We start from the raw sequence: 23985 nt of genomic DNA on the forward strand, positions 1-23985 counted from the left end.
ACCAGTGACCCTTTGGTTAGCAGGCCAGCGCTCAATCCACTGAGCCCACCAGCCAGGGCTCTTGTTTCACATATTTTAAAAAACAGGTGAAATCACTAAGATGGGAGGGAAAATCCTAAAATTTAATACAAACAGAAACAATCGAACCAAAGCATATTTCAAATGAATAACACATACCCTTGGTTTCACTCGCTGTGGCCAGCGCATGTTCCTCGTCCTCTTGCAGCTCTGCTCTGCATTCCTCTGTGCCTGATGACTGCTGCCACCTCCTCCAATCACCATAACAGAAGAGATCCCTGTGCTCGTCATCAACGATGGCTCTGACATGTGTAAAGCTGGCTTGGCAGGAGAGGACGCCTTCCCCCTCAGGCACGTTCACTTCCATTGTCAGATGCCTCCAACACCAGGCTGTCATGGCGGGCATGGGGCAGAAGGACAGCTATATGGGCATTGAGGCCCAGAGCAAGCACAACATCCTGACCCTCAAGTACCCCATCGAACATGGCATTGACGGCAACGAAGATGACATGGAGAAGCTCTGACACCACACCTTCTACAGTGAACTGTGTGTGGCCCCCAAGGAGCACCCTGTGTTGCTGATCAAGGACCCCCTGAACCCCAAGGCCAACCATGAGAAGATGAGTCAGATCACGTTTGAGACCTTCAACACTTGGGCCATGTACATGGCTATCCAGGCAGTGCTACATGCCTGTGTGCCTGTGGCCACACTACTGGTATTGTTATGAACTCTGGGGATGGGGTTACCCACACTATGCCCACTTAAGAGGTCTGTCCCCTCTCCTACTCCATCCTGTGTCTTGACCTAGCTGGCCAGCCAGGACCTGGCCAATTACCTCATGAAGATCCTCACAGAGCATGGCCACAGCTTCACCACCACAGCATTTGGAAAATCATGTGTGACATCAGAAAGAATCTCTGCTATGTTGCCCTGATCTTTGAGCAGCAGATAGCCACTGCGGCATCCTCCACCTCTCTGGAGAAGAGCTACGAGCTGCCTGAGGGGTAGGTGATCACCATCAGCAACAAGTGATTCCAGAGTCCCGAGGTGCTCTTCCGGCCCTCCTTCCTGGGTATGGAGTCCTATGATTTCCACAAAACCACATTCAACTCCACTATAAAGTGTGATATTGATATCCAGAAGGATCTGTTTGCCAACACAGTGCTGTCTCATGGGACCACCATGTACCCCCTACATAGCCGAGAGGATGCAGAAGGTGATCACAGCTTTGGCTGTAATCAAAATCAAGATCATTGCCCCACCGAAGCACAAGTGCTCAGTGTGAATCTGGTTCTGGCTCTGTTCTGGCCTCACTGTACACCTTCCAGGAAATATGGATCAGCAAACAAGAGTAAAGCAAGTCGGGCCCCCTCCATCATCTACTACAAATGCTTCTAAATGTACTGTGGGCAGATGAGTAGCAATTGCTGCATTAGTTGGTCAAGTCTGAGTTTGCCCTAGCAACTATATATACCACAAGCTGGCCTCCTAAAACTGAAATAAGCCTTTGAAAAGAAGTGGTCCTTAAAGCTTATATCTGATCTCAGCACTGGACTATAGATCTGATTCATGATTTTGCCCTTGAATTCAACTGTTCCCTTGGTACATGTTTAATACCATGTACACAGCTTTGATTTAAACTCCTATACATGCAGTCAGTCACTTGGTGGCCAAAATGAGAACATTTGCTCAAGAAAAATCTAGTGGTTTGATGAGAATCATGCATGTTCCTGCATGTGCAGGGTATTAATGTGCAGGAGTTGCCAATTTCAGGGTTTCTTTAGAATCTGGCAAGAGTCCTGAACCAGTTGTCATTTCTTTCCTGCCAGTGCAACGGTGCTGGGAGGGTCCAAGAGTTACGACCCACCTTCCTTCTTTAGCTGATGTTCTCCTGCCAGAACACCTGGGTTATTTGTTACTTATCTTGAGTTGGAGAGGAGTTTGCATTTTCACTTGTAAATTTATTCATCCTTTGGTGTAAAATTTTTGTATGCAATTCCCAATTCTTTTAGAGATAACAAGTTTTGGTTTTCTTTCTTTCTTTCTTTTTTAATGATTGTCCTGAGAGAGATGGAGTCCCTCTATCTCATATGGAAGAAAACTTATTTTTTTAAAGATTTTATTTATTTATCTTTAGAGAGGAAGGGAAGGAGAGAAGGAGAGAAATATCAATATATGGTTGCCTCTCGTGAGTCCCTTGCTGGGAACCGGCCCGTAACCCAGGCATGTGCCCTGACTGGGAATTGAACCGCGATCGTGTGGTTCGCAGGCCTGCGCTCAATCCACTGAGCTACACCAGCCAGGGGTAAATTTTGGTTTTCTACTGTCATGTGAGAACATCAGGCCCCAGCAACAAGTCATTGTGAGAAAAGTAAAGTGCTTCAGTTAAAACACATACACACACACACACACCTAAGGCTGAGGAAAAAAAACCCAATTAAGTAACTTTTGAATATAGTATTTGGAACACATGTTTTCAGGTCAAAGACAAGTAAGAACTCTAAACTCCAATAGGTAGGCATTTATCCCCCTACAGGAATGAATAAACAATTTGAAGTTACTTTTTGGAATTCTAAGATTGAGCAAATATGTAAATATATTGAGGAAATGGAAGCCAAGATTCTCACGGTTGGAGACTGGGTTACAAATATGAAGAGGGGAGAGGATAGTATGAACCTTGTAGCATTAGACTGGAATTGGAGATATCCATGTAAACTCATGGATGTATACATCTTATCCATTTCCCAGCTAGATCCTCCAAGAGGGCCTAAAAGTAATGATGCCACAGTAATGTAAGTACACCTAGTATTCAGATCTTGGTTTCTGAATACTTCCACTAGACAGCTTTTTTTTTTTTTAAGTATGAAGGGTAACCTAGAAATTTTACAGCAGAGAAACCTGGTTGAGCCCTTCTTAATCAAATAAACAAAGTTAGAATTGGCAGAAATGGAACTACTGGGCAGAAATACCTCTTCATATTATACTCTGATAACCCAGCATCACTTCCGCAGACTTCCTGCCAAAAGTGTGTAAACTGAATCTAAGTATGATGAAACTGAAATTGAGGGACGTTCTATAAAATACATGGTCTATACTCTTCAAGCTGGAGATGTCATGAATAACAAGTCAGGAACTGTTTCCAATTAAGGATATCTAAAAAGACAAGGCAGCCCTGACCCATATAGCTCTGTTGGTTGGGCGTCATCTTGCAAATCAAAGGTCACTGGTTCCATTCCTGGTCAGGGCACATGCCTGCACTGCTGGTCTGGGGTATGTGGGAGAAGCAATCAACCTATGTTTCTCTCCCTCTCTTTCCTCCTCCCTTCCCCTTTCCCTAAGAATAAATTAATAAAATCTTTAAGAAAAAGACATGACAGTTAAATGTAAAGCTTGCGTGATTTTGAATTTTCTGTTGTTATAAAGTATATCATCAGAAGTGACAATACCACAATATGGTTTGTAGAAAATAGTATTGTTTCAATGTTTCTTTCCTGATTTTGAAAACTGTACTGTGGATATATAAGGAAATTCATTGTTGTTCCCATAGGAAAAGGAGAATAACACCTACCCCATAGGGTTGTTAAGAGCATTAACTGCATTGATTCATATACAAAATTTAGGACAAAATATTCAGTAAATACAGAGAAAAATATCATTGGGAATTTGGTTACAGGAAAGGATCTCATTGAATGTGGTAGGTTTCAATAAACCACCATCCTATACCTTCAAATTAGGTACAGAAAAACAAAGGCTCTGCTACATGGATATGTTCAAGAAGGAATATAGCTGCCAGGAAGGACTCCTTGTAGTTAACTGTGCACAAATTCATAGCTAGAGTCCAGCTGCTATTGTTGCCAGAAGCCTGTCAAACACACTGCATTTTAGGGAAAAGCTACAAACTGTTAAGGGGACTATATGGTATTGGGGAAAAAATACAATAAAAACCTTACAAACTGAACCTTTAAACTCCTGTACTATGCTCTCAACACCAACCCTTACCAGAATTCCTGGTGTTATCTTTTGACTAATTGGCTGAGAGGTACACAGCATATCCTCATTTGTATCTTTAATGACTAATCAGAGCAGATAAAATGACCAATCAGGAGAGTGCTATTTGGACCAATCAGACTATGCAAATTTTACTTCCTCATTTGCATAAAGTGGACCCATCAGGGGACAAGGCAGGGGCTTTATAAGGAGAGGCGTTGGCCTGACTGGATTCTCAGTCTGTTAGACTATTTTCCAATGTGTTGAGGTTGCAAGGCTGCTCCTGGATCAGGGCACATGTAAGAATCGACTAATGAATTCATAAATAAGTGGAACAACAAATTGATATCTCTTTCTCGCTCCTCCTTCCTCTCTAAAGTCACTAAGTTTAAAATTTTATAAAAATTGGTGTTCCTGTTATTTCTGGGGATACACTTTGGGTTTCCACCTGAGGCTTCATTTCCTGGTTTTGTAAACTGTTCTCTCCAAAAGTTTCTCCTCCCAATTTGGGGCTTTTATTAACAGGTTGGTGGCAATGAAATTCTGTCCACACCAGCTCATGGAAAAAGTATCCAAAGGAGCCCAAGCTCAAGGATGCAGGGTTAGAAAAGTTCATGGGCACTGTAAACTCCTAGAGAAAATGGTGGGTCTCCTTCCAGTTCTAGTACCTGAAGTGAGCTTATCCTTAGGTAGGCATGTTAACAAGAAAACTTAGTAATATCAAACACAATCTTTCAAAATCAAACGAACAATAGCTCATTAAATGGCTACCATGTACTGGGTCCTGTTGCGGGTGCAAGACATGCCCCCCTCATCCCCTCCATCACCAAGACTGCTGAGTGTGAGTCCAAGGACAAGTGGGTGGCACTAGGTTGAAACTTTCGCCTGGCTTAGAAGCTCAGCTTCTTTCAATTCTTCTCTGAGACTGGCTGTTCTCAGGCAAAAAAAAAAAAAAAGGTCTTTAAATTAACCGGAGACATCTGCAAAAGGAGTGAAAATTTTAAGGGTGTTTGTAACGTTTTTTGCCCTGCTAGTATATAAATTGCATTTTTGCCTGGACGCTTCACCCGGAGATAGTGGAAAATTATTCCTCAGGGCAGAGAGCCCAGTTCTGCCCGTCTCCAAATCGTGAATGCTGCGAACACAAAAGCCAGCTGGATAGGCTTTTACCTCAGGCCCTGGGCCTGAAACTGGGCTCTAGGGTACGGGGAGCCTGTTGGTCGAGGTGTGAGGGGGGTTTCTCCCATGGGCGCCGCAAGACCCAGCACGGCGCAGGCGCTAGCTCGCCCGGGAAGCCTGGGTTGCATAGAAGCAGGGTATCTGAGCTTGGGGCAACAGCTCCGTAACGTGGGGGAACAAAATGGCGGCCGTGCCCTAGGTCCACACTACAAACGGGTTTCGGGCCACAAAAAAAACCACAACTCCCAGAATGCTCTACGCCGAGGCCCGGAGGCCGAGGAGTGCTCTAGCGTCGCTCCACAGGACCGTAGGCCCTGTGCCCCGCCCCGCCAGGCGAAAACCCTTCGGCATACGTTGCCGGCTCTTGAACCCCTCCCTAACCTTGTCTCGCACTGGCCGACGGGACTCGTAGTTCTTTGGTAATAGAATTGAGCGTCCCTCAGGCCTTACGAAACTACACTTCCCGGTGCGGTTTTAGCGCTTGCGCACGAAGCCGCGGTGCACACGACGACTCCCGGCGGGTTCTGCGACACTCGCGGCTGCGCGCTGACGCAGTTACTTTGCCGTGCTGACGTGCAGCGCGGCCCAGGCGGGGTGCGAGTGGCGCAGTCGGAGCCCGCTGCGGCCCCTGAGGAAGCGAGGAGGCGTCAGTGGTGGCTGAGGCGGGCGGACTGGCGAAGCGAGGCGGCGGCTCTGGGCCCCGAGAGACTCGGGAGGTCGAGCAGCGGTAGCACCTCTTCCCCCTCCGAAGCGGCGGGCGGCGGCGGCGGCGGGTGAGAGGGTGAGGAAGCGCGCGAGCCGGGTGGGGGAGGGGCGGTAGCCCCGGCTCTAGGCCAAAGCGCGCGGAGAACCGTCTAGGCCGCCGCGCGCAAGCGCGCTCGCCGCTTTTAGCTCGCGCGGACGCCCTCGCTCGCCTGCCTCCCCTCCCCCGCCTCCCCTTCCCGCGATTTCTGTCGCGCGCGGGGTTTTACTTTTTCCCCTCCCCCATGGCAACGGCGCGCGCCTCCGACTGCATTCAAGCTCGCGCGCGTGCTCGGCTCCTGGCCTCCCCCACGCGTGTGGCCGAGGAGGCCCTGCTATCGCGCCCCTCCCGGCGTTTTCTAGGCAGGGAGGGGGCGGTGGCCATTGGGGCCTGCTTCGGAATCCTTTCCCCCCGCCCCACTCCTTTCTCGTGGCTCTTGGGGCCTATGGTCTGTCTGGGGGCCTCCCAGACTTCGGGGCGCCACGCAAACCCATCCCCCATCCCCCATCCCCCAAGGCTGAAAATAAGCGTTGGAGTCCTAGCCAGTGGAGAGAAGGCCTTGAACTAGATGCACGGGAGGTTTAGATCATCAGTTGTTGTTACTGTTTGTCGTGAAAGTATTAGAGAAAAGCACCAAACCTTTAAAAAAATTTTAACCTGGGTATGTAAAGGCAGACCGTATGCATTTTTTTCTTTTTAATTTTTAGTTCTCATCGTCTACTCAAAAGTTGTATTAAAGTTAGGGAGGTTGTTGTTGGAACCTTTCTTTGGTAAGAAAACGGTAGACTCTTTCAGGCACTGTTTAGCACGTAATGCTTCTGAGCCTTGGTTTCCATTCACACTTAAGATATCTTTTGGATCAGAAATTGGAAGTGTGTTTCATCTTCCATTTTAAGTGTGTGGGCTTAGGTCTCTCTGCTTGAGCTAATATTTTAAGCTTTTTGAGATCCACAGTGTCAACTCAGCTATACAGTGCTCCAGTGCTGAGCTTGCTTTGCTTACATATATCAGTTTTTTGCTTATTTCCCCTTAGATCGCATTTGGTGCCTTTTGTTTCTTGGATACCTTATTATTGGATTTCAGGATCATCATCTATCTTTTTATTAGTTAAGCAGTTACCTTTTGTATTCCTTTCCAGCTTTTATTTTCTGTCTTTAGCTTGGGAACTTTTGCAAACCCACAGTCCCTGGACCCCAGTTTACAAATTCCTATTTTGTAAAGTTACTTGGTTTTGGTGATTTGTGTGTGTTGTTGATGTACCCCTGGTCTGACCTTCCTATTAGTGTTTCAAGCACTGCCTTGGATGTTGTGGGGGGGGGTTGTTTTTTCTTTCTTTCTTTTTTTTTGGGGGGGGCTCATTCCCTACAAGTTTTCCAGTTTGTTGTGACTTAATACCTTTTGCTTAGTAGCTACTGGTTTAATCTCCCTAGGGAGTGGGAGGATTATTGTGTGAGGTGGTATGGAAGTGTGGGTGAATGGTTACACTAAAGAATTAATTGCAGGTCAGAAGCATTCATTCTACAAGGGGAAAATTAGGTGAGGTATGTGTAGAGAGAGAGGCAAAGAAAGACCTAGGATTGGCATGGGGGAGGATTGGTATTTGAAAAAGTGAGGGTAGGGAGGTAGAGAAACTGATTTGTCTATTATCACTTACCTGTCCTAGACTGGTCACATCGGTCACTTCTTTACCCCACAGATAACCAGTATGGTTATCTTTTTCTGTTTTCAAATTCCTCTTGAGTCTGCTACTGGGATAGGCAGGGACCCAGTCTTAGAGTTGGGGGTGGGAGTCCAAACTTCTGGAGTCGAGCTATCTCCTTATCATTCAACACTATGCCATATTTTTAAAATTTTATTTATGTTTTGCTTTAATACATTTTCCCAGGTATTTGTATGATGTTATTTTATTCTGGGATATTTTAAAAAAACCCTGTAGCTTCCCTTTTATCCAGTTCAATCTCTTTCCCCTCTATTTATGTAACCTATGTATCTGCATCGTTCCTTGTATAGTTTTCCTCACACATTTATACTGCGAAATTCTCTTGGCCAGGATAAGTTGGTAAAAGAAATAAAGTATATTAGTGTGAGAAAGGAGTAGACTATAGCCACAAAATCGAACCAGAAAAACTGGGGCTTCAGGGCTCTTCAGAGTCTTGCTGGGGGGACAGGTTGAGAGGATAGAACTTGGTGGGAGGCATGAAGATAACAATATGACAGGAATAAGGCAGGCCTAGAAGGGAAAAACTAGGAAGTGAGATACAGGGGACTGGTAGGGAAAGCTGGCAGTCTGACATAGTAAAAGTGAGGTATAAAGAGTGGGGAGTTTTCATTATAAGTTTAAGGCACGTAATATAGAGAAGGTATGGGAACAGAACAGAGGTGGATTTGATGTATTTAGAGCATTGAGTTGAAAGTAGGTACATTTAACGGGTGGTAGGGAGACTTGGTTGAGCAGCAAATCATGTGAAAAATCCTGATGAAGGGATAAGGTGTGTGTTGGGTAGTTGATAGGAGGTATAAATATTGGGAGTCAAGGAAATGGCCTCTTACCTGGAAAGTAAAGTACAAGAGGATTATCTATTCAAGATTCATGAGTCTCTGATGTGCATGTTGGCCTTTTGTCTGGGTGTGAGGCTGCACAGGATACTTTTGGTTTATCTTAAGAACCAGTTGGTCTACCTGTTCAGATATCTAGGGGCTGTTTAGTCCATTTTGTATTCATGATAGTGTAGTCTGAAATCCTTAAGCCAGTTCTTGGAAGAGTCTTTGGACTTGAACTGCAGGCCTTTGGGTGCCACAGATCTGTGGTGTTTGTTGTGCCTAGTTTGGAGGCCTTAGTTACCAAAGGTTAGGAATTAGAATAGTTGGTGGAGACACCACTTGCTTGTATTGGGGCCAAAGGAGAATAAAGGGACAGTATGGAGAAATACTAGAGAGAGACTCTTTGTTTGCTTAGGGTAGAAAAAAGAAAATCTAGGTGCAAATAGTAATGGTTTTTGTACATTGAAGGAAAAGGCTGTAAAAGCTGGGCTATGAGTTGGAAAGAAAACTGTGGGAAGGATGAAGAAGGTTTTGTTAAGAGACCAGGAAGATTATGCAGCTAAAGGTTGTTTAGTGTGGAAATACATGTTGAAATAGGTGTGAAGGAGAGCAGGGATTTGGGTGGCGGTAAGTGGTTAGTTTGAGGCCAGGGGCCTGATCCATGTTTCCCCGCTCCCCCTCAGGAGCGGTGGTGCCCCCCTCCCCCGCCCTGGGCACGGGGCCATGTACAACGGGATCGGGCTGCCGACGCCCCGGGGCAGCGGCACCAACGGCTACGTCCAGCGCAACCTGTCCCTGGTGCGGGGCCGCCGGGGTGAGCGGCCTGACTACAAGGGAGAGGAGGAACTGCGGCGCCTGGAGGCTGCCCTGGTGAAACGGCCTAATCCTGACATCCTGGACCACGAGCGCAAGCGGCGAGTGGAGCTGCGATGCCTCGAGCTGGAGGAGATGATGGAAGAGCAGGGGTGAGGGGAGGGCTGGGGGAGAGCCAAGCACTGAATGAGTACAGAGCTGGGGGAGTTAGCTGGGGTGTAGGAAACTTAAGGCTTGTTGAAAGAGGCTTGGAGAGGAATTGTAGGAGGGGTGGAGGAAAAGGAATTAGCATAATGAAAGGAGTTAGGGACAGTTCAGACTTGAGATGAGGAAACTGTGGGACACATAAGAGAGTGTATTATTTAGATGGAGGCACATGGGGAAAGGGGGCCATTGAGAATCAAAAATGTGCTTTAAGAGAGAAATGGGAAAGCAGAACCCAGGCAAGAGAAGATCTGGGTAAGCTGACAGGTGTTGTCATTGATAGAGAAGAGGAAAGTAAATGGATTTAAGGGTTGAGGCCTTGGAGAGTAGCAAAGGCAGGAAAACAAGAACTGGAATAATACCTGGCTGGATAAGAGGAGTATGGGTTGGGTAGGAAGTAAAATTTTAGAAAAGGTGCATATTCAGGCAGAATACCTTTTAGAGCAGTGGTTTTCAAACTTCAGCAGTGGCGCCCCTTTCATACAATACACCTTACCTTAAAATCCTAGGAAATGAAAGATCTGTTCTTGTTGAAGTTGGGGAGGAGCACCCGGAACTCTTGCCTGCGTAACTTTCTTCTCTTGGCCCCAGTGTAGCATGTTTAAAATCCACTGTTCTAGAGGGTGTAGTAGGTAAAAGAAAGATGACAGGGAAAAGATTAGGAGGATTTAAGAGAAGGGTGCTTTGGGTGACAGTGAGTGAAAAGTTCTATGTGTGCATGGAGAGGGAAGGGATCCTGGGGAATGAGGAAATACAAAACCTGGGACTGGGGACAGTGTCTAATCAAGGTCTAACCCTGAAGGGATTTGTTCTCCAGGTACGAGGAACAGCAAATTCAGGAAAAAGTGGCAACCTTTCGACTCATGTTGCTGGAGAAGGATGTGAACCCTGGGGGCAAGGAAGAGACCCCAGGGCAGAGGCCAGCGTGAGTGTTTCACTCTGCTTTGATTTTTGCTGAACTAAATGCTGTCCCTTCTGCTTTCCTCTCTTCTTACCTTATATTTCCTGCTCTGTCTTCCTTTTCCCAATCCTGTTTGGCTCCTGTGTATAATTGTGTAAAAATGACTGTCTCTTTGCTCTCTGTGTCCTTCACACACCTTTGCTATTTTTTTCTTTAGGATAACTGAGACACACCAGTTGGCAGAATTGAATGAGAAGAAGAATGAACGACTTCGTGCTGCCTTTGGCATCAGTGATTCTTATGTGGATGGCAGCTCTTTTGATCCTCAGCGTCGTGCTCGAGAAGCCAAACAACCCGCTCCTGACCCTCCCAAACCTTACAGGTACACAAGACCAAGAAACCAGTGCTAGTTTATCTTGTCTGAGTTCTAAGCACTCTGCTCTGTTTCATTTATTTTGGTGGACTATTTCTTCCCAAACTCTTTAGATTTTGTTGTTCTGAAGTTGAAATGTCTGAGAAAATTTGTTTTAACATCCATGTTTCTTTTCATCTTTCCCCAGCCTTGTCCGGGAGTCCAGCAGTTCTCGCTCACCAACCCCAAAGCAGAAAAAGAAGAAAAAGAAGAAAGATAGAGGACGGTAAGTTAGTTGGAAAGTTAATGTAGTAAGATAGATGACTAGTCCTGTCATGCACGCATTTTCTTTCCTTAATATCTTTTTGTGTGTCTCTTTGTCTCACTAATAGAGAATTCTTGCTAGGGAGCAGGAGAGAGTTGTCAGAAAACTTAAGGGAAGAGGGGGTTACTATTCAGGTTCATCTGGGAGAAGGAATGTATATGCTTTAGAGGGGAAGGGTTAATTCTACAACTCTGTTGATTTAAGAACTGGCCAATAGCATTTTGGATTTTTGGAATTTTTCATTTTGAGGTTTGTTGATAGAAAGAGGGGGTACCTATGCTTTATAAAGAGTAAATAAGTCCTGGGCTTCGGTCTGGGACAGTGTTGCTGTTGGAGTTGTTTGTGCTTTTAGATGCCTTTGAGGCGGGGTATTGTAAGTGGGCGTCCAGGGAAGGAGCTAAGCAGAATGACCCTGTTTCTGAATTCATCTTTAGCAGGTCAGAGAGCAGCTCTCCTCGGCGAGAGAGGAAGAAGAGCTCTAAGAAAAAGAAGCACAGGTATGAGGTGGGAGTACACGGATTGATTGGAGAGGATTAATGAGTCATGGTAAGGTACTGGTTTATGTTTTATCTTTTTCTTTATCCAACAGGTCGGAATCTGAATCCAAGAAACGGAAGCATAGGTAAGAGCTCTTTGGGGCATGGGGGACATGCTGGCATATAGAGCAGTGAACCATTGCTTGATGGCCTTGATTGCTTGTCTGCAGGGGTCTCTTTCTTGGAGTAAAATTCAGTTCCTTGATTTGTCAATAACTCCTTGATTCTTTTCTATTTCACTTAAATCACCTTTTATAAAGATTTTATTTATTTTTAGAGAGGGGGGAGGTGGGGGGAAAGAGGTAGCAAAATACCAGTTGATTGCCTCTTGCACACCCCCAACTGGGGACTTGGCCTGCAACCCAGGCATGTGCCTTGTCTGGGACTGAACCAGTGACCTTTGGATTTGCAAGCTGGTGCTCATTACACTGAGCCACATCAGCCATGGCTAAATGATTATTACTTTTAATAGTCTTAACTTATTTCATAGGTCCCCTACTCCAAAGAGCAAGCGTAAATCTAAGGACAAGAAGAGGAAGCGGTGAGTGAATTTGTGTGAATTGGAAGAGAATTTGCTTATTAGCAAGTTGATGAATGCCATCCAGCGGGATAGGGTAGAATCAGTCATGTAACTGCCTGGTAAAGGGTTGAGGGATGGATGAGGGTAATTCAATTCAGGTATGACAGCATGAGTCATGGCTGATGGTCTTCTTTTAGATCTCGAAGTACAACACCAGCCCCTAAGAGCCGCCGGGCCCATCATTCAACTTCTGCTGATTCTGCTTCCTCTTCTGATACTTCCCGCAGTCGGTAAGGGGTAGTCCAGGAGGAAGGGAGGGAGAGGGACTTGTGGGTTAATCAATTTAATATTTATTGAGCGCCCACGGTGTGCTAGGCGCTGCACAGACCATTCGGAAGACACGGTCCCTGCCCTCTAGGAGCTGACAGGCTAAAGCAACAGGATGGACAGACATATACATTTCCCCTTCTCTTTTTTTTTTTTGTTTTGTTTTGTTTTTTTTGTTTATTTTGTTATTTTTTGTTTTGTTCTGATGTATATGGACTGCCAGAATAGGGGGGGTGGTGGTTTGTTCGTGGTGTCTGGGGGAGGAAGGAATCCTTACCCTGGCTTCCTTAATCGGGGAAGGCTTCCTGAAAGAGGTGGGCTCAGAGGTGAGTTGTGAATGAAGTGGGTAGGGAATGGTTGGGTGGAGGGTTTGGGGAGGTTTGGGGGAGGTGAATAAAGGGGTAGAGGGAGAACATTTTTGGGGATTTTGTTGGGAACTGAAGGATCAAAGTGAATTGGACTAGAATTTCAACGAGTGATTTGAGTTTTATGAATAAGAGAAGGCATTTTGAAAGAGGGTTCTGTATAGTCAGGAAAGGTAGATGGGAGCTGGGGAGGGGGTTTTCTATATACCCCTGAGCTGATTTTCTTTCTTCTTCTCCCCCATCCTCAATTACCTCCCTCAGGTCTCGAAGTGCGGCAGCAAAAACCCATACAACTTCCTTGACTGGGCAAAGTCTCTCCCCTGCTTCAGGGCATAAAGGGGAGGGAGACACACCTTCCAGAGAACCAGGTACCATCAACACAGGGCATCCCAGCAGCCCAGAGCCCTCTGCAAAGCATCCTAGTAGCCCTTATGAAGACAAAGACAAGGAGGAGGTATGTTCCTGAGTCAATGGATGTTCATTAGGTTGCAGGGTTATGAGCTTAGGACAGGTGTTTAAAGTGAAGAAAAGTTACATCTTAACCAAGATAAATGAATTCGGGGTTGGGGTTTTTTTTTCCTGTCTTGGTTCAGGATTTTATGGGGTTTTTTCCCCCTTTACATCTATATATTCTTTAGAATTATGGTTTTCAAACTTTATGCACATAAGTTCTGCATTATTATCCTGTTAATATATGTACATAGAACTCAAAAGTTTCTGTGTACCTAAAGTTTCTTACTACTTAGATTTCTCTAATGTTTTTACTTCACTAAATGCTGGTTGTGGCTAACTAAAATGTTTCATTCCACTGGGCTGTGGCCTGCAATCTGAAAACACTACTCTGGAATGGTTTTTATAGTGCTTGTTGTTTTATACTTGCTATTCTAATTCAAACCCTAATGTTTTCTTGCTTCAAATATTACAGTATATTTTAATTGTTGTTTGCTGAATTCTTAGCTCTGTCATCCATTTTCCACGTTTTCTGTCTTTTCCTGTACTCCATCCTAACCTTTATTTACACAAGTACTCAAACTTCTGCCTTTGTTCTTTTACTTTAATACAGTTATTTTTCAAGAATTAAGTCAGATTCCTCTCACTTCAGTGAATTGCTTTATCTTTCCATTTAAAAATACCTTTTCCCTGTTATAGCATTTTATAATGGTTATTTGTTGTCAAATGTAATGTTTGTTGCTTACATTCAGTATGTTCTAGATTATAAGATTCATGAGGTCACAGACTGTCCATATAGTCATGTCCCCTCCCCCCATGTTTTTTATATTAAATGGCCTTTTGTTAATTGAAGGAATGTGATGGCTTCTCATGAGGAAAATGACTAGTTGGCATAATAGGGTGTGTAGGGGAAAGGTTCTACTGAAAAGGATGTGGGAAATCTTGAGTGATAGGAAGCTTCGGTGCTTACATATCCCTGTTGCTACTTTTTTCCCACTCTTAGAAATCTGCAGTTCGACCTAGCCCCTCTCCAGAAAGGAGCAACACAGGCCCAGAACCACCTGTTCCCACTCCACTTCTTGTTGAGCAACACGGCAGTTCCCCACAACCCCTTGCAACAACCCCCTTAAGCCAGGAGCCAACGAACCCACCATCTGAGACTTCCCCAACCCGGGGTCATTTACCACCTAAGTCTCCTGAAAAACCTCCCCAGTCATCTTCGGAGAGCTGTCCACCATCCCCTCAACCTACCAAAGTTTCTCGGCATGCCAGCTCTTCCCCTGAAAGTCCAAAACCCACACCAGCTCCTGGGTCCCATAGAGAGGTTTCTTCTTCTCCTGTGTCCAAGAGTCGATCACATGGCCAGGCAAAGCGGGATAAGTCACATTCCCATACTCCTCGGGTGGGGAGGTCCCGTAGCCCTACCACCACTAAGAGGGGGCGATCGCGGTCTCGAACTCCTAAGAGAGGTCATTCTCAGTCTCGATCTCCCCAGTGGCATAGGTCTAGATCTGTACAGCGATGGGGCCGATCTAGAAGCCCCCAGCGACGTGGCCGCTCTAGGTCTCCTCAGCGACCAGGCTGGTCCAGGAGCAGAAATACCCAGAGAAGAGGCAGGTCTCGATCAGCAAGGCGAGGCAGGTCACACTCTAGATCCCCAGCTACTAGGGGCAGGTCTCGTTCTAGGACACCAGCCCGGCGGGGCAGGTCACGCTCTAGAACACCTGCAAGGCGCAGGTCACGATCCAGAACACCTACCAGACGTAGGTCTTGGTCTAGAACACCAGCTCGGAGGGGCAGGTCTCGCTCTAGAACACCTGCTAGGCGTAGATCTAGGACCCGTTCAGTACGACGGAGGTCTCGCAGTAGATCACTAGCCAGGAGAAGTGGCAGATCTCGCTCTAGGACCCCAGCCAGGCGTGGCAGGTCACGCTCTAGGACCCCAGCCAGGAGAGGGAGATCTCGCTCTAGGACCCCAGCCAGAAGAGGGAGATCTCGCTCTAGGACCCCAGCCAGGAGAGGGAGATCTCACTCTAGGACCCCAGCAAGACGGGGAAGATCCCGTAGTAGAAGTCAAGTTAGACGGGGAAGATCTCACTCTAGAACACCACAAAGAAGGGGCAGGTCTGGCTCATCATCAGAGCGGAAGAACAAATTCAGAATGTCACAGAGAAGAAGCAGGTCCAACTCAAGCCCAGAATTGAAAAAATTTGGTGTTTCTTCAAGGCGGAGTAGGTCTCTCTCTTCTCCAAGATCCAAAGCAAGATCTCGATTAGCTTTGAGGCGAAGCCTTTCTGGGTCCTCTCCATGCCCTAAACAAAAGTCTCGGGCATCACCAAGGCGCAGTCGCTCTGGATCATCCCAATCTAAAGCTAAATCTCAAACACCACCAAGGCGAAGTCGTTCTGGTTCTTCACCACCTAATCAGAAATCTAAAACACCATTAAGGCAAAGTCCTTCCAATTCATCTCAGCCTAAAATGAAATCTGGAACACCACCAAGGCAAGGACCTGGAACAAGTCCTCATGCAAATGAACAGTCTGCAACACCACAAAGACAGAGCGGTTCTGAAACATCACCTAACCCTGAGGTGAAGTCTAGGACTCCTTTGAGACATAGCTACTCTGGGTCCTCTCCTCCTGGAGTGAAATCGAGCACACCTCCAAGACGGAGCCGATCTGGGTCATTATCTCCACAACCCAAAGAGAAGGCAGTAACATCACCAACACAGAGCCGTTCTGGCTCCTCTTCTCCGAGTCCTAATAGGATGATCTCTAAAACACCACCAAGGCAAAGCAGATCAGAGTCTCCTTGCTCCAAAGTGGAATCTAGATTGTTGCAAAGACAGAGCCATTCTAGGTCCTCCTCGCCGGATACCAAAGTGAAATGTGTAACGTCACCAAGACAAAGTCACTCAGGGTCTACTTCACCATGCCCCAAAGTAAAGCCTCAAACTCCACCAGGGCACAATCTTTATGGATCAAAGTTAACATGTTCCCAAGAGAAATCTAAAGACTTGCCAGCACAAAGTTCCTCTGGATCTTTGTCGCTCTGTCTAGGGGTAAAGTCTAGCACACCACCAGGAGAGAGCTATTTAAGCACCTTATCTCTGCAGCAGGAAGGACAATCTCACACTTCACTAGATTCTACATCTGATACATCAAGTCCAGAAACAAGACAGAGTCACTGTGAATCTCTGTCTCTGCAGAGCAAATCTCAGACACCTCCAAAGGGTGGCCAGTCTAGGTCGTCTTCTCCAGTCAGTGAGCCTGCACCCAGATCTCCAACAACACAAGATGGAAGCAGATTGTCAGTAAGTTCTAAACTGAAATCTGGAATGTCTCCTGAGCATAACAGATCCCAGGCTGAAACTTCCCCATATCATGCAGTGGACTGTAGATCTCTTCTGGGGCAGGGTAGATTGGAGCCTTCTCCAGAATCAAAAAAGAAAACAGGCTTACTCCTTCAGGAGGATGTTACTACATCATCTAGACTAATTGACAAATTGAGTCCTCCTCCAGGACAGAATAGACCTGAATCCTTGCCAGTACTCAAAGACATACCTAGAACCCCAGTAAAGGAAAGAGGTAGTGCTGGGTCATCTCCAGAAGACCAAAATAGCCCTTTAGTTAAGCCAAACCAAGATGAAGAATTAATGGAGGTAGTAGAGAAGTCTGAAGAATCCTCAAACCAGGTCCTGTCACATATGTCTCCAGAACTTGAAGAAATGGCTGGAAGTCATTTGGAATCATCTCCTGAAACAGAAGAAAGGTCTTCTGTGTCTTTGACTCTTGACCAAAGCCAGTTTTTGCGGTCGTCTTTGGAAGCAGAAGTCCCTGCAGTGGCCTCAACTTGGATTGGGCCAAATTTTTCTCCAGAACATAAAGAACTGTCTAACTCCCCTCCCAGGGAGAGTATTTGTGACTCACCTTTAGAATTTAGAAACTCAGGTCCTGTTGCAGAAGTAAATGCTGGATTTTCTCCTGAGATTAAAGAAGGTTTGAATGTACCTTTTCCTAATCAGTTGGAGACAGCTACATCTCTTGACATGAAAGAACAGTTGATGAGGCCTGGTAGACACAGCAGTTCTGAGTTATACCCAGATGCAGTAGAAAAAGCAGGAATGTCCTCAAATCAGAGGGTCTCTTCACCAGTACCTGATGCTGTACCTAAAACACCCTCAAGGGAAAGAAGTAGTTCTGCGTCTTCTCCTGACCTCAAAGATGGTTTACCCAGAACCCCCTCAAGAAGAAGCAGGTCTGGGTCTTCCCCAGGAGTTAGAGATGGGTCTGGAACTCCCTCAAGGCACAGCTTATCTGGATCTTCTCCTGGGATGAAAGATACACCCAGAACACCATCCAGAGGGAGAAGCGAATGTGATTCTTCCCCAGAACCAAAAGCTTTGCCTCAGACTCCTAGGCCAAGGAGTCATTCTCCATCATCCCCAGAACTCAGTAAGTGTCTTACACCCCAGAGAGAAAGAAGTGGGTCAGAATCATCGGTTGAACAAAAGACTTTGGTTGGGACTCCTCTTGGGCACCGGAGTCGGTCTGGATCTCCAGAACTTGATGAGAAACCTAGTACATCCCCTCAAGAAAGAAGTGAATCAGACTCTTCTCCAGATTCTAAAGTTAAGACACGAATGCCACTTAGACAGAGGAGTCATTCTGGATCATCTCCAGAGGTTGATAGCAAATCCCGACCTTCTCCTCAGCTCAGTAGGTCTGGTTCATCCCCTGAAGTTAAAGATAAACTAAGAGCAGCGTCCAGGGCACAAAGTGGTTCTGATTCTTCTCCTGAACCTAAGGCTCCTGCGTCAAGGGCCCTTTCCAGACGAAGCAGATCAGGTTCATCAAGCAAAGGCAGAGGCCCTTCTCCCGAAGGCAGCAGCAGTTCTGAGTCCTCTCCAGAACACCCACCCAAGTCTAGAATGGCTAGGAGAAGTTCTAGATCACCTGAGCCCAAGACCAAGTCACGTACTTCACCTCGTCATCGCAGCTCTCGATCATCTGAAGTGACTAGGAAGACCAGAGTCTCCCGTAGAAGTCGTTCTGCATCATCCTCACCAGAGACACGTTCTAGAACTCCCCCAAGACGCCGAAGAAGTCCCTCAGTGTCTTCTCCAGAGCCAGCTGAAAAGTCGAGGTCCTCACGCCGGAGGCGTTCAGCTTCATCCTCCCGCACTAAGACTACTTCAAGGAGAGGTCGTTCTCCTTCACCAAAGCCTCGTGGGCTCCAGCGGTCCCGTTCTCGTTCAAGGAGGGAGAAAACCAGAGCAACCCGACGTCGAGATAGGTCTGGATCTTCTCAGTCAACTTCTCGGAGAAGACAGCGGAGCCGGTCAAGGTCTCGAGTTACTCGCAGGCGGAGAGGAGGCTCTGGTTACCAATCTAGGTCTCCTGCCCGGCAGGAGAATTCCAGAACCTCCTCTCGACGTCGAAGAGGTCGCTCTCGGACACCCCCAACCAGTCGGAAGCGTTCCCACTCACGCACATCACCAGCCCCATGGAAACGTTCCAGGTCGCGGGCCTCTCCAGCTACTCACCGGCGATCCAGGTCCAGAACGCCCCTGGTCAGCAGGCATAGGTCCAGGTCACGAACTTCACCAGTCAGTCGGAGACGATCAAGGTCTAGGACATCAGTCACACGAAGAAGGTCTCGCTCAAGAGCATCCCCAGTGAGTCGAAGGCGATCCAGGTCCAGAACACCACCAGTAACACGCCGTCGTTCAAGGTCCAGAACACCAGCTCGCCGGCGGCGCTCCCGTTCTAGAACACCACCAGTAACTCGCAGAAGGTCCAGATCTAGGACTCCACCGGTAATGAGGAGGCGATCTCGAAGTAGAACATCGCCCATCACTCGCAGAAGATCAAGGTCCAGAACCTCTCCAGTAACTCGAAGGAGGTCCCGCTCTCGAACCTCTCCAGTAACTCGAAGGAGGTCCCGCTCTCGAACCTCTCCAGTGACACGCCGCCGATCTAGGTCTCGAACACCTCCAGCTATTCGGCGTCGCTCTAGGTCTCGAACCCCACTTTTGCCACGCAAACGTTCTCGAAGCCGCTCGTCACTTGCTGTCCGTCGCCGTTCTAGGTCTCGTACTCCACGAACAACTAGGGGCAAACGGTCCTTAACAAGATCTCCAGCCATCCGCAGGCGTTCTGTATCTGGGAGTAGTTCTGATCGTTCACGTTCTGCTACTCCTCCAGCAACAAGGAATCACTCTGGTTCTCGAACACCTCCAGTGGCACTCAATAGCTCCAGAATGAGTTGCTTCAGTCGTCCTAGCATGTCACCAACTCCTCTTGACCGCTGTAGATCACCAGGAATGCTTGAACCTCTTGGCAGCTCTAGAACACCCATGTCTGTCCTGCAGCAACCTGGTGGCTCCATGATTGATGGTCCAGGTCCCAGAATTCCTGATCACACCAGAACATCAGTGCCAGAAAATCATGCTCAGTCTAGAATTGCACTTGCCCTGACGGCTATCAGTCTTGGCACTGCTCGGCCACCTCCATCTATGTCTGCTGCAGGCCTCGCTGCAAGAATGTCCCAAGTTCCCGCTCCAGTGCCTCTCATGAGTCTCAGAACAGCCCCAGCTGCCAGCCTTGCCAGTAGGATTCCTGCAGCCTCTGCCGCAGCCATGAACCTGGCCAGTGCCAGGACACCTGCCATACCAACAGCCGTGAACCTGGCAGACTCAAGAACACCAGCTGCAGCAGCAGCCATGAACTTGGCCAGCCCCAGAACAGCAGTGGCACCTTCTGCTGTGAACCTTGCTGACCCTCGTACCCCTACAGCCCCAGCTGTGAACCTGGCAGGAGCCAGAACTCCAGCAGCTTTGGCGGCTTTGAGCCTCACAGGCTCTGGCACACCCTCAAATGCTGCAAACTATCCTAGCTCCAGAACACCCCAGGCTCCAGCCCCTGCAAACCTGGTGGGTCCTAGATCTGCACATGCCACAGCTGCTGTGAATATTGCCAGCTCAAGAACCCCGCCGGCCTTGGCCCCTGCAAGCCTCACCAGTGCTAGAGTGGCTCCAGCTTTGTCTGGTGCAAACCTCACCAGCCCGAGGGTGTCCCTCTCTGCCTATGAGCGCATTAGTGGCAGAACCTCGCCACCACTCCTTGACCGAGCCAGGTCCAGAACCCCGCCGGGAGGCCCAGGCTCCAGAACCCCACCAGCTGCTGCAAGCCAGTCTAGAATGACTTCTGAGCGGGCTCCCTCTCCTGCCTCTAGAATGGTCCAGGCTCCTCCTTCACAGTCTGCTCTCCCTACAGCTCAGGATCGGCCTAGGTCCCCTGTGCCATCTGCTTTTTCTGACCAGTCCCGATCTTCACTTGCCCAGACCACCCCTGTAGTAGGATCTCAGCCCCTCTCTGGGTCAGTGGCAAAGGCCACGTCCTCTGCTGGTGACCATAATGGCATGCTCTCTATCCCTGTCCCTGGAATGTCCCACCCTGAGGGTGGGGAACCACCTGCCTCTTCGGGGACATTGCAGCCAACAAAGGAGCGGCGGAGTTCCTCCTCATCATCCTCCTCTAGCTCATCATCATCATCGTCCTCGTCGTCATCATCATCATCGTCCTCTGGCTCCAGTTCTAGTGACTCGGAGGGCTCTAGCCTTCCCATTCAACCTGAGGTAGCACTGAAGAGGTAAGGGGACTTCCAGGACTTTTTAAAGGGGATGATTTTGGGGGTGGGTTGGGGTGGGGAAGGGAAAGTCCTATCCAGAGGTTCTTGGCTCATTGAGGAAGTGTGGGGACCTTGACCATTAAGTTGGGGTAGAAGAGAATGCTGGGGAGGGTGGAATGGTGGGGGAGGGAGGGTGGAATGGGACAGAAAAGTCTCCAAAGGTTAATTCTCTAGAGTATAATGATAAGTTTTCCATCTCTACAGAGGACAGAACTAGAGGAAATGGACTTAATTTTACAGCAGGAGGGATGGCAGTTAGACCTCAAGAGGAACTCCCTGGGCTGGAAGGATCTTCAGAGGTCATCCCATCCCTCTCCCTGCCTCCAGGCAGGACGGCCCCTCCCCCAGCCAGTGGCATACACACACACAGGGACCTTCCCAAGCTGGCTCTCCAAGGAAGGAGATCACCCAGCTTTGCTCCCACACCTGAGCCCAGGGGCCGTATTCCTTCATCAGGGACATTCTTGAGATTTAACCTTGATCCCTTGTGTTGTGGGCCCCAGCCTGTTGCTTATGTTAGCAGAGGTTGGGTCAGCTTGGGGCCACCGCTTTCCAGAGAAAATTTGCTCACTGGCTTGCTGGCTCTCTGGCTTTGGCTGGGAGTTCCCAGGCCTTTCTCAGGCACCCCTCCCCCACTGCCCTTCCTCCAGGCCTTGGAAGGTAGGGTTGGGGTGAGGCAGCCTATCTTCTTGTGACAGTGTACTCTTCCCACAGGGTCCCTAGCCCTCCCCCAGTCCCAAAGGAACCTGATCGAGAGGGAAGACCTCAGGAGCCTACCCCAGCCAAGCGGAAGAGGCACGATAGCAGCTCCAGTTCCAGTTCCTCTTCCTCTTCTTCCTCCTCTTCTTCCTCTTCCTCTTCCTCCTCCTCCTCCTCTTCTTCCTCTTCCTCCTCCTCCTCTTCTTCTTCCTCTTCTGCTTCTTCTCCTTCCCCTGCTAAGCCTGACCCTGAGGCCTTGCCCAAACCTGCAAGCCCCAAGAAGCCACCCCCTGGTGAGCGGAGGTGAGTGCTACCTTGCTTGAAATGGTAAGGGTGGGGTCTAACCCTGGGGTGTGAGACATCTGATGGGTGTCTCACATGGATTCTGGTGTCTGGTTGTGTGGGAGGAGTCAGGCTCTCTCCTTCCCACCCACTGTTTTGCCCTGTTATGATAGAAGGGCTGCGCCATCCAAGTAGGTGCCCCAGCCAAATCGGGAGTTTTAGGTTCTTTCCTCTCCCTGTCCCTGAAATGTAGCCTGGTCCCAGGGAGTCTAGCTTTTTTAAGTCTCCCTATTGCAATTGCCAGGGCTCTGGTCTGGCCACCGTCATCTTCTCCTGACTCTGTCCACAGCCTCTTCCCTGTCTCCCTGCCTCCACGCCATTCTCTTCCACACGTAGCCAGAGGGATCTTTCTAAAACGCACATCTGGTTACTTCCCTCCACTCCACAAATCCTGGGACGCCCTGTGGCCTGCAGGATAAAGCCCCATCTCTGCGGGAATGGCGTGTGAGGCTCAACACCAACTGGCCATGCCTGCCCTGTGTTCTCCTCTCCTGCCCGCCCCCACACATGCCCTCTGCTCCAGCCACACCCAGCGCCTTGCAGTCTAAGGAGAACCCCATGCCTTTGGACATGCTGTTCCTTCTGCCTGGAATTCCCTTGTCCGCCTGGTGAACTCCTCGTTCTGCAAGACTCCGCTCAAACAGCACCTTCGAGAAGACTACCCTGCCCCCCTTCCCTTCATCTCCCTCCCCTGGGTCCCCAGACCTACCTATATTGGTCCCTGCGGGGCTGCTTCCCACATATGGGGCTGATTACGCCTCCCTTGGCCTGCCTTCATCACCAGACCAAGCTTCTCCAAGGGCAGGGACTGTCTTTATCTTTGTATACCCCATGCCCTGACCACCGGGGCACTCGGTGGATGGTATGCGGGCGGATGGGTGAGTGAGCGGACAAAGGTGGGTCTGAGGCTGGCCCTGTGTGGTATGAGGTTTGGTGGTCAAGGCCTGTGGGGGTGGTCCTGAATGCTGGCTGGTGGGTTTAGAAGAGTGTGGCACTATGGGAACCTTCTCTGCTCCCCAGGTCCCGCAGCCCCCGGAAGCCAATAGATTCCCTCCGGGACTCCCGGTCCCTCAGCTATTCGCCTGCTGAGCGCCACCGCCCCTCTCCCCAGCCCTCACCACGGGACCAACAGAGGTAGGGCCATGGGTGTGTTCTTGCCTCATGTCCATAATTATGTTTGGCCATAGACTTGTGCAAAGTTTTGAGGCTTAAAGATGTTAGAGGTTGGGGGTATGTGTGTATGTGTGCACACATGTCCGTGTGGTCTGATGTCTGTTCTGTGTTGCAGCAGTAGCAGTGAGCATGGTTCCAGGAGAGGTCAGCGTGGGGACAGTCGCTCCCCAGGCCACAAACGCAAGAGGGAGACACCTAGCCCCCGCCCTGTGCGGCACCGCTCCTCCAGGTGTGTTCATCATACTCCAGGACTGGGCCTTTTATGAGAGCTCTGGCTGATTGGGGTGTCTGCATTGATGGCAGTATTCTTTGTTGCAGGTCTCCATGAATGTTTTTTGGGGAATCCCACCACACCCCAAGGTCTGGATCCACAGGAGTGTCCCCTTTCTTCCAAACAGCTGTGGGAAGGGCGCGTGTCCACCCCCAACCCCTGGACCTTGGCAGCATTTTGAGGGGAAGGGCTCTTTCCCTACCCCATTTTTTTCTTTGTTCCTGCAAAATGTTAAATCTCTGTGAGTTTTTTCTGGTTCACGTTTTGGGGGGTTTGGGGTGGGTGGGAATAAGAATGGGAATTGCTGGAGGGGAGGATACAGTTCAGGACTCTAGTCCTGAGTTAGAGAAGGCCTGGGAGACACCACCCCCCTTTACCCGAGATTGGGGGTGGGTTGATGATGGTTTGGGACTTGGGAACTTGTGTGAAGTATTGTGGAAAGGGGCAGGAATTGAAATTAGTTGGCCCTTACTGCCCCCCAGTGAGATTGTGGCCCGTCCCCCCAACTTTTCTTCATGTTTCTTAAAGGTATTTTGGTTTTTTAAAA

The 23985-nt window shown here is 48.5% G+C and overlaps 1 protein-coding gene and 1 pseudogene across 11 annotated transcripts; both read left to right on the forward strand.

The window, feature by feature from the left end:
• The first annotated feature begins 255 nt into the window (after nucleotides 1-255).
• Nucleotides 256-1894, forward strand: LOC118985101 (actin, clone 302-like; annotated as a pseudogene).
• Nucleotides 1895-5736: 3842 nt separating this feature from the next.
• SRRM2 (serine/arginine repetitive matrix 2) lies at nucleotides 5737-23655 on the forward strand. 11 transcript variants are annotated; one of them, XM_037043435.1, is made up of 16 exons: nucleotides 5740-5966; nucleotides 9152-9433; nucleotides 10303-10410; nucleotides 10604-10768; nucleotides 10947-11024; nucleotides 11498-11560; nucleotides 11653-11685; nucleotides 12090-12140; nucleotides 12317-12409; nucleotides 13073-13265; nucleotides 14265-15253; nucleotides 15287-20914; nucleotides 21668-21955; nucleotides 23015-23128; nucleotides 23283-23396; nucleotides 23486-23655. In XM_037043435.1, exons 2-16 carry the CDS (start codon nucleotides 9192-9194, stop codon nucleotides 23493-23495), a joined length of 8169 nt encoding a protein of 2722 aa, XP_036899330.1. In that variant the 5' UTR covers nucleotides 5740-5966; nucleotides 9152-9191; the 3' UTR covers nucleotides 23496-23655. The 11 variants fall into 11 exon arrangements, with proteins under 11 accessions (XP_036899337.1, XP_036899330.1, XP_036899331.1 ...); XM_037043436.1 differs by having other exon boundaries at nucleotides 14265-15187; nucleotides 15254-20914; XM_037043431.1 differs by having other exon boundaries at nucleotides 14265-20914.
• The last annotated feature ends 330 nt before the right edge of the window (nucleotides 23656-23985 follow it).

The sequence above is a fragment of the Sturnira hondurensis genome, unplaced genomic scaffold (assembly GCF_014824575.4).
Source record: "Sturnira hondurensis isolate 20B ecotype Veracruz unplaced genomic scaffold, ASM1482457v3 Scaffold0004089, whole genome shotgun sequence".
In the NCBI taxonomy this organism is placed as follows: domain Eukaryota; kingdom Metazoa; phylum Chordata; class Mammalia; order Chiroptera; family Phyllostomidae; genus Sturnira; species Sturnira hondurensis.

What these genes read in the sequence shown, in the direction of transcription:
- SRRM2 (XM_037043431.1), top strand. Translation starts at nt 9,192, where the DNA reads ATGTACAACGGGATCGGGCTGCCGACGCCCCGGGGCAGCGGCACCAAC. An exon ending in TCTAAGAAAAAGAAGCACAG is followed by an intron (nt 11,561 to 11,652) that starts GTATGAGGTGGG and finishes TTTATCCAACAG; the next exon opens with GTCGGAATCTGAATCCAAGA. An exon ending in CCACCCCCTGGTGAGCGGAG is followed by an intron (nt 21,956 to 23,014) that starts GTGAGTGCTACC and finishes TCTGCTCCCCAG; the next exon opens with GTCCCGCAGCCCCCGGAAGC.